This window comes from Stomoxys calcitrans, chromosome 3, assembly GCF_963082655.1.
Source record: "Stomoxys calcitrans chromosome 3, idStoCalc2.1, whole genome shotgun sequence".
Lineage (NCBI taxonomy): Eukaryota > Metazoa > Arthropoda > Insecta > Diptera > Muscidae > Stomoxys > Stomoxys calcitrans.
In genome coordinates this window covers 163,750,454-163,767,442 of record NC_081554.1, presented here as the reverse complement: position 1 = coordinate 163,767,442, position 16,989 = coordinate 163,750,454, and the positions used below count along the sequence as shown (strand labels likewise).

General features: G+C 42.2%; 1 protein-coding gene across 1 annotated transcript; it reads left to right on the top strand.

The window, feature by feature from the left end:
* The first annotated feature begins 862 nt into the window (after positions 1-862).
* On the top strand, positions 863-16,713 carry LOC106088608 (HEAT repeat-containing protein 1 homolog). The gene is made up of 5 exons (XM_013254201.2): positions 863-901; positions 979-2,156; positions 2,223-2,488; positions 6,388-10,182; positions 15,490-16,713. The coding sequence occupies exons 2-5, from the start codon at positions 985-987 to the stop codon at positions 16,638-16,640; spliced, it is 6,384 nt and encodes a 2,127-aa protein (XP_013109655.2). The 5' UTR covers positions 863-901; positions 979-984; the 3' UTR covers positions 16,641-16,713.
* Positions 16,714-16,989: the final 276 nt, after the last annotated feature.

Here is a 16,989-nt window from a genome sequence, read left to right as displayed (position 1 = left end):
GCATTTTCCAATAGCCTGTTTCAAAGCGGTTTTAAAAAGATGGTCTCTCACGAACAGCTGTTTACAGCGGGCCAGGTTTGAAGGTATTACGATGTCCGATTTTTGATTGCATTCCCTTTGTTATTATCTTCTTTCTCACATATTCTCTGCTCATGTACGCACACGTATACACAAATTTCTTAGTGTATGTTGGCAAAACGTCGATCAGCTTGATGTCAAGATGGAGGATTGCGCCATATGATCTGTGGATGTTGTATAAATGAGACCACCTTTAATTGTTTCGCCATGAGTCTGTTTGTGGATGTCAAAAGCTGGCGTTCGTTCGTTCGTCCTGCAAACGAAAAGAAACTGATTTCGGTTCATGTATCTCATTTTAACCGTAGAATTTATCTAACGACAAATTAAACAAAAACGTAAGCATTCCCATACAAAAATGGGGTTTTCCCAGTCAGTTGTCAAAACTGCGAACCAAATGTTAAAATCAGTCATATGATAAATTGCTTTCGAGCGAAAATTGTTTAGCAAAAATTGAAAGAAAAAAATAAGTATAATTATAAATTACACAAGTTTTAGCATTTAAGACCCCACTTCGTAGTTTTATGACAAAAAAGAGGGGTCAAAAAGGTTTATCTATAAAACTTTTCGGACCTCTCACCAAAGCATACTTCTGGAAATTTTTACACATTAAGAGCTTCTATGAGTTTTATATCTAGCGGTAGTTTTACAAAGTTGAGATCCTGGTTTTCCTCTATTATCGTATTTCCACAAGCAGAGCGACCTCTGTACGACGAGAGTAAACTATTCAAGCTATCATTTCTCTTTGAATTAACCAAATGGGAGCTATTGATTATATTTTGACATATCCATTGCACGTGCAATGTGTACTCCGGCGTGTTAATCCGTAAATATTCGTATAATATATAAATATTTTACAGTTTTTATAAGCTTTTATTAAACACACGGCAATAAATAAGAAAGGACAAAATGTCCACATCTTTGTTCGAGCAATTACAACGTCTGAAAGCTCCCCAGACGGGAGTCGTAGCAGACTCCAAGAAGCGAGCCTCCATACTATTCGATCCCAAAGAGGCTGCCACCAAGGATCGTCGCACAATTTATGATTTGGGTATACATGGCCTGCAAGAGCTCATAGTGCTCAATCCCACATTTCAACAATTCGAGCAAACCCTATTCGATGAGAATACCCTGCAAATGGAGAGGGCTGTAGAGTTACAGGAAGTCAATGAGTTGTTGAATCGAAACATAAAAAAATTTCTACAACATCTGAGCCCCTATTTTCTGCTCAGACCAGCCCATATGTGTCTGGAATGGCTGGTGAGGCGTTTCCAAGTGCATGAATATAATCGCAGTGAATTGATGGCCTTGGTCTTGCCCTATCATGAAACAAATGCCTTTGTCAAGGTTATACAAACATTTCGTTTGAAGGAGTCGGACAAGGATTGGTATTGGCTAAAGCCTCTACAGAAACCTGGAAAACCTTTGGCCAAGTCTACCATATTGAATAAGGCAGCCACTGATAAGGGCTTCTTGAGTTTTGTATGTAAAATTACCATAGAGGCCATTAAGGAGTTGGGACCCCAAGCCCATCTGTTGCAAACGCAAATGAATTTTTATGGCTCAGTGGTGGTGGGTGCCCTGGAGGCGGCCGCCTCAGCTATACAAGAATGGCACATCAGCACTGTTCTACCTTCTCTCATCAAAGGTTTGACGTCAGAGACCATAGATTTTGTATCCTCGTCGTATATCATAGCCGCCCGCTTGTTGGTGGCCCGTACCCAGGTGACACCAAAACTGTGCAACGCTCTTCTAACAAAAGTGGCTGCTGTGAAATTTGAGCGTTTGCAACGTACTGCTGTCCTATTGCTTATATGGATTTTTGATAGTCAAAAATCCTCACAACCCAAATTCAATGAGAATACCCTGCTGCGTTTGGTACAAGAAAAGTGGTTGATAAACATTTTGGCAACTTTAGCCAAAGAGAATGTAGACATTCAAGCCCTTTGTCTAGCGCTGATAAAGGACTCTGTTTATGCCATACATGAAGAACATGCACAAACAGCAGTTTTCCAAAAGTTTCTGGATACTCTTATTGGAGAGGTGGTCTTCCCCCAAAGTACAGCTCAAAGTATCATCAGGTAGGAGAGAAATTTAAACTTTGTTTCTCTTTGCTCTTTCATTTTATTATTTGTTTTGTTTTTAAGCACATTTTTGGACTGCTATACACCCACAGCTGCTGCATCCCCCAGCAACAATTCATCGACTTTGAAAGATGGTGATGTCATTGAATTAGATTCCGAGGAGGATGAAGCAATGCCTAATGTAAATTTCCAATCTTGGTATTCGGATTATTTGCACAAATTGGAACGACAATATCCCACAGCCTTCGATTTGACTATTAAAGAGTCGTTGTCGAGCAAAAATTTGGAAACCTCTGTAAATCGCAGCAAAGCTTTAAAAATGGCACTGGGTAAGAGAAATGTTTATATGCAAAGTAGATTAAAAACTGAGTTATCTTATGGCAAGGGAGTTCAAAGGGGCAAATGTGTAGTTTATTGGATACGTTCGGGATTGAATATAACAGCCATATAGGTCCATCTCAAAATGTCAAGTCTAATGGTTATTTTTAAATGACTTAACAGAAATTTGGTCATCTCGGTAAATGAGTTTGTAGCGTGTTCGGATTTCCAGTGCGGCCCTGCACGAGAAAGCTGTGAGCACCACACAGGCTGGAACATTGACTTCCGATCTGGGTGGTGTTCATTGCTGTCACGAGAAGCTTAGCTGCGATCTACCAAGCGCGTCTACAGGTTGCGGATAGTTAAATGTCCCATACGGAGTAGCTGCAACGGCAGTTGCGGACAATCAGCGGTATCGAGCGTAGAGTCTCACTGAGAGACCGCACAAATACTGAGTGCCTATGATGCTCGATATGACAAGGCAAGTTATTGGCGCCTTTAAATAACCAGTGGCCAACCAGTTCTCGCGGCGATCGATCCTTTGGACCGGAATGAGCTTGCCCATCTACAGGAGTTTGACGAGGATCGCCACCTCCACATAAAAACGTGGCTACAACAACAACAACCAGTGCGGCCACGGCGCGTTTTAACGAAGAACACAACACAATCTGGAACTTTGAGAACGAGATGCTTCGCTGGGAGCTAACGGGTGCGTCCACAGGTTTCGGACAGTGGAATGCTTCATATGGAGTAACTGTAATTGCTGTCGCTGCCAATTGGCGGCATCGAGTGGAGAGTCACAGTGAGAGGCCGGGCGGCACCGGCTCTTGCTTAAATACCGAGTGCATATGATGCTCGATATGCCATTACGAGTTATTGACGCCCTTAAATAACCACCAAACGAGCTTGCTCGCTGGCCGGCACCGACTCTTGCCTGCATACCGACTGTCTGTGATACTCGATATGACAAGGCAAGTTATAGGCGCCTTTAAATAACCAATGGCTATAACCTACACGTGGCGTTCGTATAGACCGTAATAAGCTTGACGAGGTCCACTAACAAATGTAGCGTCACAATCTTCTATTGACTGAAATCTAATGCTACACGGACGAATCAAAGCTAGAAGAGAGAACTCGTCTAGGCGTCTGTATTGAGAACACATAGACCGAGTTCTGTTTCCTCCTGCTGACCTAGCAGGAATGCGTCAGGTGGTACGGTTTTAATGCGAGAGTCGAGTGTGAATAATTTCTTGAATATTAAGCGGCCCTTAGGTCTATAACAACTAAGTCGGTGAGGCCAAGAACAGTCCTAGAGTGTAAGGAGGCAATTGACGCTACCTCGGAACATAACATTATCACAATATTTCAAAAAATTTTGCAGAACACCACCAATAACCTGAGTTAATGCAGTGTCAATGCAAGAATATCGAATGTTTTTATGGACAGTTAGTTGTCCAAAAGGGAAGTAGCAACCAAAATGGTGAAGTCACGCACTAGCTTGGATTTCTTGCCCTCCCTGAGTATGACAAAATCCGCATCGATTTGGTTGCTGTTGTAGCAGTTTGTAGTGTTCTATCTTTCCTCTGCTTGATTCTGTTGAGTGTTAAGATCCACGAACTCTGCGACTAAGATGGAGTGCGTCTACAGGGATCTGGGTCTGGCTCGGCAGTTAAACAGTTGACGTGTATCTTTTGATCCCTGGTTACAATCGGGACATACATCTTGCACGTCGGCATCAATCCTTGCTCTGTAGGAGTTGAAGCGGCTGCATCTGCCGGAACGTAATTGAGCCAGAACTAATCTGGTTTGCCGTAGGAGGTCAATTTTTTCAGGTGCATTGGGAGGCTATAGTTTTCTACAGACTACATTTACCCGGTAGCTATTTACCGCATCTGCTACCGTGTCTGCATGAATGTGCTGAACCTCACGCTTTAGATCATGTAGATCTACCTTAAGGCTTCTGGGCGGTGGATGATGATTGGATGGTGATTTGGATGGCCTCTGCGATAATAGTCCAAAAGGTATTGCTTAGACAGCATGAAGTTATGTCTTCGCACGGGAAGAATCTTTGTCTCCTGATGGAGGTGGTCCACATGAGAACTGAGGAGACAGCCTATCGCAGATCTGAAAGATCTGAATATTATTCCACTGCGTGTCACAAAGCTGACGAGACCACACTGGCGCTGCATAACTTACCACCGACCGGCCAATTGCTTTGTGCGGGGTTAACAAGGTTTCTTTGTCTGCATCCCAAATGCTGCCGTCAAGTGACTTGAGGACCTTGTTTCTACTTTTGACTTTATCGCAAATTGCTGTGGCATGTAAGGAGAAAGAGCTGTAAAATGTGACGCCAAGTATTTTGGGACACTTAATGGTCGGAGGCCACTGTAGCGTAGAGGTTAGCATGTCCGCCTAAAACCGCCGTTCAGACGCGACTATAAAAAGGAGGCCCCTTATCATTGACCTTAAATTTGAATCGGACTGCACTCCTTGATATGTGAGAAGTTTGCCCCTGTTCCTTAGTGGAATGTTCATGGGCAAAATTTGCAATTTGCAAAGGTCAGAATAATTTCTCCATCGACCATCACAGTCTGCTCAGTATTCACCTCACGCGTATTTGTAGTGAACAATGTGGCTGAAGATTTGGTGGTAGATATCTTCAGAGTTCTTGCAGTGAAATATGAGACAAGTTCGTTGAGGTAGATGTTCAACCTATCGCAAATGTCAACAATAGGTAGGGGCCAGATGCCATGATCGTACAATCGTCCGCTTAAGATACGATCTCTATGCCGTCTGGAGGGGGTGGAATGGAGTATAGGTAGAGGTTAAACAGTACCAGAGATATTCACCGTGCCAAACGTGGAGCCTTCAATCTGGTCTGCCAAAGCCATGCCACGCTGGTCGTTACCTAGGGGAGAATGCCATGAAATGTGATGCACATTAAAGTATCCTAGAACCAGACGATTATGGCCAGATAGTAACCCACTTATGTCGGTGTTGTAAACTTGGCCTTTAATTGGGACACAGCTACCAACCGGCGGTATGTACACGTTATATAGCTCTAGTACCGAACCTGACTGCTATCACCATGCACTCCATGTAGGGGTCACTAGCGCCAGGCGCAGGCGAGATGGGTTTATATTACACGGAATAGTGTATCACGAAGGTCGATCCCCCACCTCTATTCTTTGAACGATGCTTACGTAGCACATTGTATCCATTGTATCCTGACCAACACCTACAGCTTGCACAGTTGAGCTGTAGGTGTTGGTCAGTTTTGTCTCCTGTGGCCAATATGTTACGGAATACGGAAGCCGTGGCATTTTAGTTGCAAAAATGATACACTTCCCTGCACTGGCCTGGCAATATTGGGGCTGGGATGATGCTGTTGCGTATGTTGACGCACGGGAAGGTCGGGGGCACACAGCCCGAAAACGAGGACGCAGACGCTAGTGACCCACAGCTGGCTATGTTCGCACAGCACCTTGCAATATATTCAGTATGACTATACTCCCGTAGTGAAGTGAGGCCAGAGCAAGTTCGGAAATGTACCCACTCCATGCACCGGTTACACCTTACCGACACCCACTGATGATGGGGGAGGGTTCGGGGTTCGTTTCAATCCCGGCACGATCCAGAAGCGTGCGGAGAAGGCACTCCGGGATGTGCCTCTCCCATGACGAAAAAAGGACGAACACGTACATTAAGGCGGCAACCCTTGCCGATGAAGAGTACCATCGGGTCAATCCGATGCGTACAACCGGCTGTTATGGAATTGGTTAAAATTTAAAATCAGTTTATTAACCAAAAATTGAGTAGTTGTTAAACGGGACATTTTTCTGTGAATAAAGCCGTTAAAGTTTTCCTTGACTAATAACACATTTTTAATTGTTTTTCTCTTCTTTTCCAGGTTATCGCCTACAATCCTTTGGTAATGGCGCCAGTGATATCTATGAAAGTCTTTATCATCATGCTGCCCACATACGCTTGACGGCCATACGAAGTTTGATTGGAAATCTTAAAGATTATCAGAAGAGGCCACGCAACTATCAATTGCTCAAAGAATGTCTGGCTGATCGTATTGTAGATGATAACGCGGAAATAGTAGAGGAAATCCTTAAACTCCCCACCACTGATATATTGACAATAATGGGAGCCCAGAAATTCGTGGAAGCTCTTATGGCAATGTTATATAAATTACAAATCGATCCAGGACAATGGGCCAAACTAAGCACCAAGGTGGTGCAGCATATAACCAGCCAAATGGTTATCGAAGAATATGACAATAACTTGATATTGATAGCCATAATGCCTTTGATATTCCCCGTTAACAGTGAGGCCACCTGTACCAAGGCAATAGAGGAAATCGTCAAAAGTCCATTGGCTGGCAGGATACAATTTCTAAAGAAATTGCAAGTGAAGGCAGGCGATAAATTCAATGTGGCAGATTTTAAGAGACAATTCCTGAATGTGGTCAGCTCTAGTCGAGAAACCCCCAATGTGCTGGCCCTCTTTGAGAGTGTGCAGTCGCAGGGGGAGGATTACTTGCGGCAGACCATACAATTGTACCACTTCCTTATGTTGGTGACGGCCTGTTTGAAACACAACTATAAGGCCCGGGAGAGTCTGCAGATCTTTGAGCAAATCTCTGGCTATTGTCGCAAATTCAAACTCAAACATTTGGAAAATGAGCAATGGAAATTCATAAACCAATTGCGCTATATACCCTTGGAATTGTTTAGTGATTTTTTGCTAAGCCTAACAAAGCAAACGGATTTAAATGCCTTGGCCCAGGTCTCATGGGAAGATGCCAATGTACAAGAGGAGCTTCGATATTTCATTAAAGTTTTGGAATTTATTGCGGAGCAATGTTTTAGCAGTGACAAAAAAGCGGAGGAGCAGTTAGAATGGTCGAAAATCTTAAAGGAACTTTTTGATAATGTCTTTAGGGCGGATGCCACTTTGAAAGCCAACTTTTTGGTCAACTTCTATGTGTATGAGGAGAGAGCCGAATTCCTGGACTACCCAGTAATGCGTTTAAGGGCTTTTAAGCTAATGCAGGCTTTGTTAAAGAATACCCAGCATTCGAAGGGATTAAAATTGGAAGCTGAGCATATACTGAAAATTTCCATAGCCTTGCTAAGTTCATCACAGGTTTTGAGATTAGAGGCCTTGCAGACCTTGAAAACTCTGATGCAGGCCAATGTCGATTTGAATGAGACCTCAAAAGTTTTTGTTAAATCCCTGCTGGAACGCTGGGAAGAGGTGTCCATGGACAATGAACAATTTCCCTTGATTGTTTATGCTCTACTCAAGTTTGGAGAAAGCAAACAAACTCAGCAAATGGGCTCCAAGATGTTGAAAGACATTTTAAAGCTGCTACAAGGCAATGAGAGCTTGGAGCAGGCGGTATTTGCCAAGCAATTGCTTAGAATGATAGTCCATATCAATGATGATGAAGATATGGTCAGCAAACTCATACCTCTAGCTTTGCAGACACTGCAGAAGTATTCACTGGAAAATTCCTTGAAAATTTTGGCCGAACCCTATGCCTCAATCTTTCGTTTGATCTGCGAGCGTCTCAATGTTCAAAGCATAGAAAATGTCTTGATGGACAATCCCAAGGCTTGGCAGTTGATGGAGTTGGTATTCCACAGCAACATGGTATACCTCAGCGAAGGGGGAAGTTTGAAGCCAGTGCCTTGTGTGTTTCTGGAGTGCCTGGATGAGAGGGTATATGAGAAAATGCCCTCCAAGTTTAAGCAACAATTTCTGCTGTTGATTATAGGTACACTGGCTGAAGCTGAAAATGATTCCATCTTTTTGGCAGCCAATAAACTTCTGAAGAAATGCCAAATGGATTGCCGACCTTTGGTAGAGGTTTTGCAAAATATGTATAAATCCTGCGTGGAGCAGGGCAATAAATCCCCAGCCCCTCAACGCCGTCAAGGAAAAAAACGCGAAACCATGCAATCACCTGTGGTGCAAGTGCAAGGTGTCGAATGGAAGCAGGGCATAGTGCTGATGGAATTGCTGGAAAATAAAAAGAAATTGGAAAATACTTCCCTCCTAATACCGCCCCTCTTTGATCTGCTTAACTGCTGCCTGGCTGTGGAGGAACAGTCTTTGGTGGAGTATACCAAACAGTTGGTGTTGTCGGCTTTATTGCATTGCTGCCAGAAGGCTACTGAAGATGGCTGCAATTTGCAAACCTCCTTACCCAAAACCACCTTCCGCATGGATCAAATAGTGCAATGCCTAAGGGCCTCTCAAAATCCCCAGACACATCACAATGCCTTGCTGCTACTGTCCCACTGTGCTGCTCTATTCCCTCAGCAAGTGCTTCATAATATTGTGGATATTTTCACATTTATGGGCTCCTCGGTGGTGCGTCATGATGATGCCTTTAGTTTCCACATCATCAATGACATCATAGTCTCTATTGTGCCCATTTTGGTTGAGGACAAATCCGCTGTCATACCTGTCCTTAAAGTTTTCTCCGATATAATGCTGGATGTGCCTGAACATAGGCGCCTGCCTTTGTATACCAAACTTATAAGCACCTTGGGCTCCGAACAATATCTTTGGATGTTTTTGTGTGTGGTCTTTGAGGCCCATGTCATCGATGATGAAAAGCAAAGACTTTTGCAAAAGAAAAATCCCAAACCGCCCACGGCTGCCAGTCATGATCAAGTGGCCAAGAGAATTGAAATTGTTTTGGAGCTGAGCAATAGTTTTGCTCCACCTATCATTTTGGATAGCTGTATACAGCTTATGAAATACATTGCCGAATTGCCCATGGCCAAGCAGCATAAGCCCCAAAGTGGTAAATCTCTAACAGCAAATGCCGATAGCTCGGAGGCTTGTCTGTTTGATGTTCAGGCCCGCTCTGCCAAACAATTGAGGCATTATAAATATGTCATCATGCAATTCCTCTCCACCATAACCTCCTCCCACGAATTCCTTAAGAAAATAGCTGCCCTCGGCGATGAAGAGCTGCTGGAAATGAAGAGCTTCTATCAAAAGTTCATCATACGCATATTGTCCTATGTGCCCTTGGTCACCGCAGCCATTGAGAAAGCCGAAGAAACTTCGGAACAGAAATTCTGGAAAGTTATTTTACATCATCTGCACGATGTTTTGGACAATTCCATATCCTTGCTATCGGCTGAAATGTTTTTGGTGGTGGTCAATGGTCTCATGCAACATCAACTTTTATCCATACGCAAGAAAGTCATTGAATTGTTGATCAACAAGCTACAGCAAAAGGATGCTTTCTTTGAGGCTGTCAATCCCAAGCATTTCGATAATCTTCTAAAGCCTTTATCCGAAATTATTGGTGGTATTTTGGAACGCAGTGATGCAGCTGCTGCTGCTGCTGGGGAGCATAACGAATTGGTGTTTTTGCAACAAACTGCTTTGATTGCCATCAAACTGCTGTCCAAATCATTCGCCTTCAAACACATTGCCGAATTCAAAGAGATGTTGACCACCCTCACCCTGATTGCCAAACAGCGTGCAAATATTTCCAAAATTGTTTTGGCCACCGTAGTTTTGACCATGATTGAAATTTCTTCGAATTTGAAAGCGCACTCAATCGCCCATTTGCCCAAATTTATGCCTCATCTCATCGAAATACTTCAGGATCAAGCTGAGCTGGTGAGACAACAGGCGCCGGATAATGTTTGTGTGGCCATTGTTACGGGTGAGTAGAACAGAGAAAGCTAATTAAGTTAAGCGGTTATTTTAAGCCAACAATATTTTGAGAATCCCTTAAATCTCCCAGAACTGAGAAATCCGGAATGCTAAATTATCGAATTTGATAAGAACAATTGGGAGAAAAAAACTTCAAATGCCTAATATTGGGCACTACCACTATACCTAAAGTGAATCTTCTTATATATAACAAGTAAAAGCGTGTTAAGTTCGGCCGGGCCGAATCTTATATACCCTCCACCATGGGTCGCATTTGTCGAGTTCTTTTCCCGGCATCTCTTCTTAGGCAAAAAAGGATAAAAGAAAAGATTTGCTCTGCTATTAGAGCGATATCAAGATAGGGTCCGGCTTGGACCACAATTAAATTATATGCCGGAGACCTGTGTAAAATGTCAGCCAATTCGAATATGAATTGCGCCCTTTGGGGGCTCAAGAAGTAAAATAGAGAGATCGATTAATATGGGAGCTGTACCGGGCTATAGACCGATTTAGATCATAATAAACACGTATGTTGACGGTCAAGAGAGGATCCGTCGTACAAAATTTCAGGCAAATCGGATAATAATTGCGATCTCTAGAGGGTCAAGAAGTCAAGATCCCAGATCGCTTTATATGGCAGCTATATCAGGTTATGAACCGATTTAGACCTTATTTGACACAGTTGTTGAAAGTTAAAATAAAATACGTCATGCAAAATTTCAGCCAAATCGGATAGGAATTGCGCTCTCTAGAAGCTCAAGAAGTCAAGACCAAGAACGGTTTATATGACAGCTATCTCAGGTTATGAACCGATTTGAACCATACTTGGCACAGTTGTTGGACATCATAACAAAATACTTCGTGCAAAAATTCATTCAAATCGGATAAGAATTGCGCCCTCTTGAGGCTCAAGAAGTCAAGACCCAAGATCGGTTTATATGACAGCTATATCAGGTTATTGACCGATTTGAACCATACTTGGCACAATTGTTGGATATCATAACAAAATACGTCGTGCGAAATTTCATTCCAATCGGATAGGAATGGCGCCCTCTAGAAGCTCAAGAAGTCAAGACCCAAGATCGGTTTATATGACAGCTATCTCAGGTTATGGACCGATTTGAACCATACTTGGCACAGTTGTTGGATATCATAACAAAATACTTGGTGCAAAAACTCATTCAAATCGGATAAGAATTGCGCCATCTAGAGGCTCAAGAAGTCAAGACCCAAGATCGGTTTATATGACAGCTATATCAGGTTATGGACCGATTTGAACCATACTTGAAACAACTGTTGGATATCATAACAAAATACGTCGTGCAAAATTTCATTCCAATCGGATAGGAATTGCGCCCTCTAGAAGCTCAAGAAGTCAAGTTCCCAGATCTGTTTATATGACAGCTATATCAGGTTATGAACTGATTTGAACCATACTTGGCACAGTTGTTGGACATCATAACAAAATACTTCGTTCAAAAATTCATTCAAATCGGATAAGAATTGCGCCCTCTAGAGGCTCAAGAAGTCAAGACCCAAGATCGGTTTATATGACAGCTATATCAGGTTATGGACCGATTTAAACCATACTTGGCACAATTGTTGGATATCATAACAAAATACGTCGTGCAAAATTTCATTCCAATCGGATAAGAATTGCGCACTCTAGAGGCTCAAGAAGTCAAGACCCAAGATCGGTTTATATGACAGCTGTATCAGGTTATGTACCGATTTGAGCTATACTTGGCACAGTTGTTGGACATCATAACAAAATACGTCGTGCAAAATTTCATTCCGATCGGATAAGAATTGCGCACTCTAGAGGCTCAAGAAGTCAAGACCCAAGATCGGTTTATATGGCAGCTATATCAGGTTATGGACCGATTTAAACCATACTTGGCACAGTTGTTGGATATCATAACAAAACACATCGTGCAAAATTTCATTCTAATCGGATAAGAATTGCGCACTCTAGAGGCTCAAGAAGTCAAGACCCAAGATCGGTTTATATGGCAGCTATATCAGGTTATGAACCGATTTGAACTATACTTGGCACAGTTGTTGGATATCATAACAAAACACGTCGTGCAAAATTTCATTCCAATCGGATAAGAATTGCGCACTCTAGAGGCTCAAGAAGTCAAAATGCAAGATCGGTTTATATGGCAGCTATATCAAAACATGGACCGATATGGCCCATTTACAATACCAACCGACCTACACTAATCAAGCGGCTAGCTTTACTCCTTCGGAAGTTAGCGTGCTTTCGACAGACAGACGGACGGACGGACATGGCTAGATCGACATAAAATGTCGCGACGATCAAGAATATATATACTTTATGGGGTCTCAGACGAATATTTCGTCTGAGATATTCCACCATCCTATGGTGGAGGGTATAAAAATGAATTTGTGTTTGTTTGTTACGTATAGACTCAAAACGGCTGAACCAATTACCTTCACAGATTGTGTAGGTTGGTCTGGAAGGAAACATAGGATATATAATTTTTTGATATCGTAAGGTGGTGGACACTCCCCCTTACCGCAAAAGTACCACCCAACATTAAAAGTGTATCGATCAGGACAATATGGGATTCAAATGAAAGGTATTCAGGAGTAGAATACGAATTTTGTATTAAAAATTGGGTCGAAATAACTGGGGGGCCGCCCCAATTCCAAAACCCCCTAAAATAAGTTCATTGGATGAGCATGACAATATGGGACTCAAATGAAAGGTATTCGGGACTAGATTGCGAATAATATCAGGAACGAGAAATATGACTATAATTTGTTGATATAGGAAGGGGGCGGACCCTCCCCCGTTACCCCAAAAATTCCACCCAAAATCACAAGTGGATCTATAAAGACCCCGTTACCCCAAAAATACCACCCAAAATCACAAGTGGACCGATAAAGATAATATGGATATCAAATGAAAGGTATTGAAGAGTAGAGTCGTCCTAACCCCAATATGTCTTAAAACAGACAAATTGAACGTCCATATCAATATGGGTCTCAAATGAAAGGTATTCGGGATTAGATTACGAATCTGGCATACAAAATCAAATCAAAGTATAGGTCATATGAGGCATATGGACCCATCATGACCATATGGGACACGGTTTGTTTGTTTGTTCCATAGAATCAAAAACGGCTGAATAGATTTTCTTATAATTTTCACAGATTTTGTAGGTTGGTCTGGAAGAAACATAACCCCAAAAACGCCCCCCCAAATCCAAAAGTGGAACGCTAGGCACAATATGGGTATCAAATCAAAGGTATTGCAGACTAGAAAACGAATATCGTATTAAAATTTTGGGTCCAAATACCCAGCGGGCCGCCCCAGCCCCAAAACTCCTCTAAACAGATATATTCGACGTTCACGTCAATAAGGAACTCATATGAAAAGTATTCGGCAGTAGATTACAAATATGGCATACAAAATTGGGTTTAAGTAATGGGAGGTCGCCCTACCCCAAAATGAGCATATTAGCCGACCATGGGTGTATGGGACTCAAATAAAAGGTATTTGGTAGTAGATTATGAATATGGCAATAAAATTTCTCTTCAAGTCTAGGTGGCGCTTTTCCTCCTAAAACAAGCCAACTAGGTAAATTGACCCATTATGACAATATGGGACTCAAATGAAAGGTATTTGAGAGTAGAAAACGAATATCCAATTTTGTAAGCAAGTGTTTGGGGGTACGCCCTAAAAACTATGGCAATATGGATCTCAAATCAACAGCATTTGAAGTAAAGAACGAATTTGATATCTATTTTCAGGGCAAAGTGTCGGCGGCCGCTCCAGCTCCAAAACACCAACCAAACGGTTCATATTTACCAACCATGGCAATATGGGGCTCAAATTAAAGGGATTTGGGAGTGGAGCACGAATTTGATATCCATATTTGAGTCGAATGGTTACTCATAGTTTTCGGTAAATTTACACTCATTTTCGGGACAAAGACCACACTACACTCAAACAGAACTTATTTACCGATGATGTCATTATGGGTAGTCACCCCACCCCCGAAATACTCCCTGAACCGGAAATATTTACCAATACAGTAATATAGTACTTAAAAGAAATATATTTGGGAGTAGAGTAAAAATTTGCCCAAGAATCGAGCAAGGGCTAACTTCTGACACAACACTAGGTGCTTTTCGATTTAATTTTAATCACAATGATAAGGATCTTTTTATAGCCGAGTCCGAACGTCGTGCCGCAGTGCGACACCCCTTTAGGAAGAATTTTGTACATAACCATGCATGGCATGGTACAAAATCGTGCTCTACCACGATGCTGGGTCCGTCCCCTTAACACTCTTCAAACCGTCATGTTTGCCTACTATGGCATAAAGGGCCTCAAATAATAGGTATTTGAGAAATTTGATATACAATTTTGAGGCCACGTGTTTGGGGGGAGTCTCACCCCATAAACTCCCCCTAAACCAATTGCAATTGCTGCTCAAATAGAAGGAATTAAACAGTAGAGCACGATGCTGATATTTTTTCGGGCTAAGTGCGTATGTGGCCGCCCCACCCAATATACCCCTCAAACTGGACATATTTGTGGAATATGACAAAAAGGGGCTCAAATCTGATATCTTTTTTATGACCGAGTGTTTCAGGGACGACTCATCTCATAAACTTACCTCGAATCATACATATGTACCGACTATAGCAATATGTAGCTCAAATGTGGTTTTCAGGAGTAGAGTGTGAATCTGTTATCCACTTTCGGGGCAAAGGGTTTGACTACTCCAATCCACCACCAAAACCAAGAGAATGAAGTAGATCTAATATCCAAACTTTGATGGGCGGACCCTCCACTTACCCTATTTTCAAAAACGCCAGATCTCGGAGATGGGTGGGGCGATTTAGGCGAAATTTAGTTTGTTTATAGTAACTCAAAAGGTGGGATGTCTAAGGCGTTCGCCCCACCAAATGCAAATTTAAACCAATAATGACAATATTAGACTCAAATGAAAGGTATTTAAGACTAGCGTACGAATCTGATACCTGGGGCTCTACCTCACCCTCGAAAACATCCCCATACCGGACATATTTACCGATCATAGCAATACAAGGCTCAAATGAAAGAAATTTGGGAGTAGATCACCAATATGATATCCACATTGGGGCGAAATATCTGAAGGGTTGTATTAGCACTCCCCAAAGATCAAATAAGAGAGTGAAAGATGGCGCAGCGGAGCGGGCCCTGCCCAGCTAGTTTTTAATATAATCCAACCACTTTTAAATTTCTTTCGAAAATACTTCCCATTTTAATTTTGAGATCTCTTTTAACTCTTTCCAGGAATGCAAAAGCTCTTTGAAGCTCTGCCCCTATTCTTGGGACCTTACATTGTGGACATCATCACAGCTCTTAGTTCAGTGGGAACCCGCATTAAGGCACAGCATAATGAAAAAGATCAAAGATCTAGTAGTGCTTTGTTGAAAATCAACAGCATTTGGTCAAAAATCGCCACAGAAGTTCCCTTGCGTATATTGGTACCGTCCTGTGATAAGGCCTATGGCAAATTGATGACCACCAAAAACTATGCAGACATAGCAGTACTCATGAAACTCCTACATCAAGCCATAACACATGCACAAAACAAGGACTTGGCCATTGTTCTTGGTGAATTGACGTGCATCTTTATGCAGGCTTTGGAATTCCGCTTGCAAATGAAACAATCCAAAATGTCTATGGATGTCATTGTCCAGACAGAATCCTCGATTATAGAGGCATTTGTGGCATGGATTTTGAAACTGTCCGAGAGTTCATTTAGGCCACTTTATCATAAACTCTACAACTGGGCCCTGCAGGAGAACTCACAGAAGGAGACATTGTTGACCTACTTTCTGTTGACACAAAAAATAGGAGAATCCTTAAAATCGCTATTTGTACTCTTTGCCAGCGAATTCATAGAAGATGCGGCACGTCTGCTCAACGAATGTAATGCGCACAAATTCGAAGTGGATACCCCTGAAGAATATCTCACCACAGAACTGTTGAAGGCCATATTAAATACCCTACACAATATTTTCCTATATGATAGTAAGGAATTTGTAAATGCCCAACGTTTTGAATATCTCATGCCTGCCATTGTTGATCAATTGGAGAATCGTTTGGTTTTAGAAGATGAAGGTCTGCAGCAAGCACTCAGCCAGTGCATAGCCCAACTTGCTGTGGATGTGTCCAGTGATGTGTTGTGGAAGCAGTTGAATTACCAAGTACTGCTCAAGACACGCACCAGTCAGCCTGAAGTTCGTATATTTGCCTTTAATTGTTGCGTTGAGATAGCTCGTAAATTGGGCGAGGACTTTACACCATTGCTGCCTGAAACCGTACCATTTATTGCCGAACTATTTGAAGATGAAAATCCACGAGTGGAAAAGAATACAAGAAAATCGGTACAGGAATTAGAAGTCATATTGGGAGAATCATTACAGAAATATTTGTAAAAATGCAAAGATTTTTTTTACATTGCTTTGAAAAATTTTTAAGCTTTTACATAAAAATAAAGTTGAAAAAATACTTAGGACTTTTGTTTAAGCTAAATTTCCACGATCGTGAAGTACCGGTAAAGTTTTGACCAATAGTTGATGTATAGTTTGTTATGTTCTATCTTTCGTCTGCTTGATTCTGTTGAGTGTTAAGACCCAGGAACTCTGCGACTAAGGTGGGTTGCGTCCACAGGGATCTGGGGCTGAGTCGAGGGGGTCTGGCTGGGCAGTTAAACAAGTGACGTGTATTGTGCGGTCCCTGGTTACAATCGGGACATACATCTTGCACGTCGGCATTAATCCTTGC

What these genes read in the sequence shown, in the direction of transcription:
- LOC106088608 (XM_013254201.2), top strand. Translation starts at nt 985, where the DNA reads ATGTCCACATCTTTGTTCGAGCAATTACAACGTCTGAAAGCTCCCCAG. An exon ending in ACAGCTCAAAGTATCATCAG is followed by an intron (nt 2,157 to 2,222) that starts GTAGGAGAGAAA and finishes TTTGTTTTTAAG; the next exon opens with CACATTTTTGGACTGCTATA. An exon ending in AGCTTTAAAAATGGCACTGG is followed by an intron (nt 2,489 to 6,387) that starts GTAAGAGAAATG and finishes CTTCTTTTCCAG; the next exon opens with GTTATCGCCTACAATCCTTT.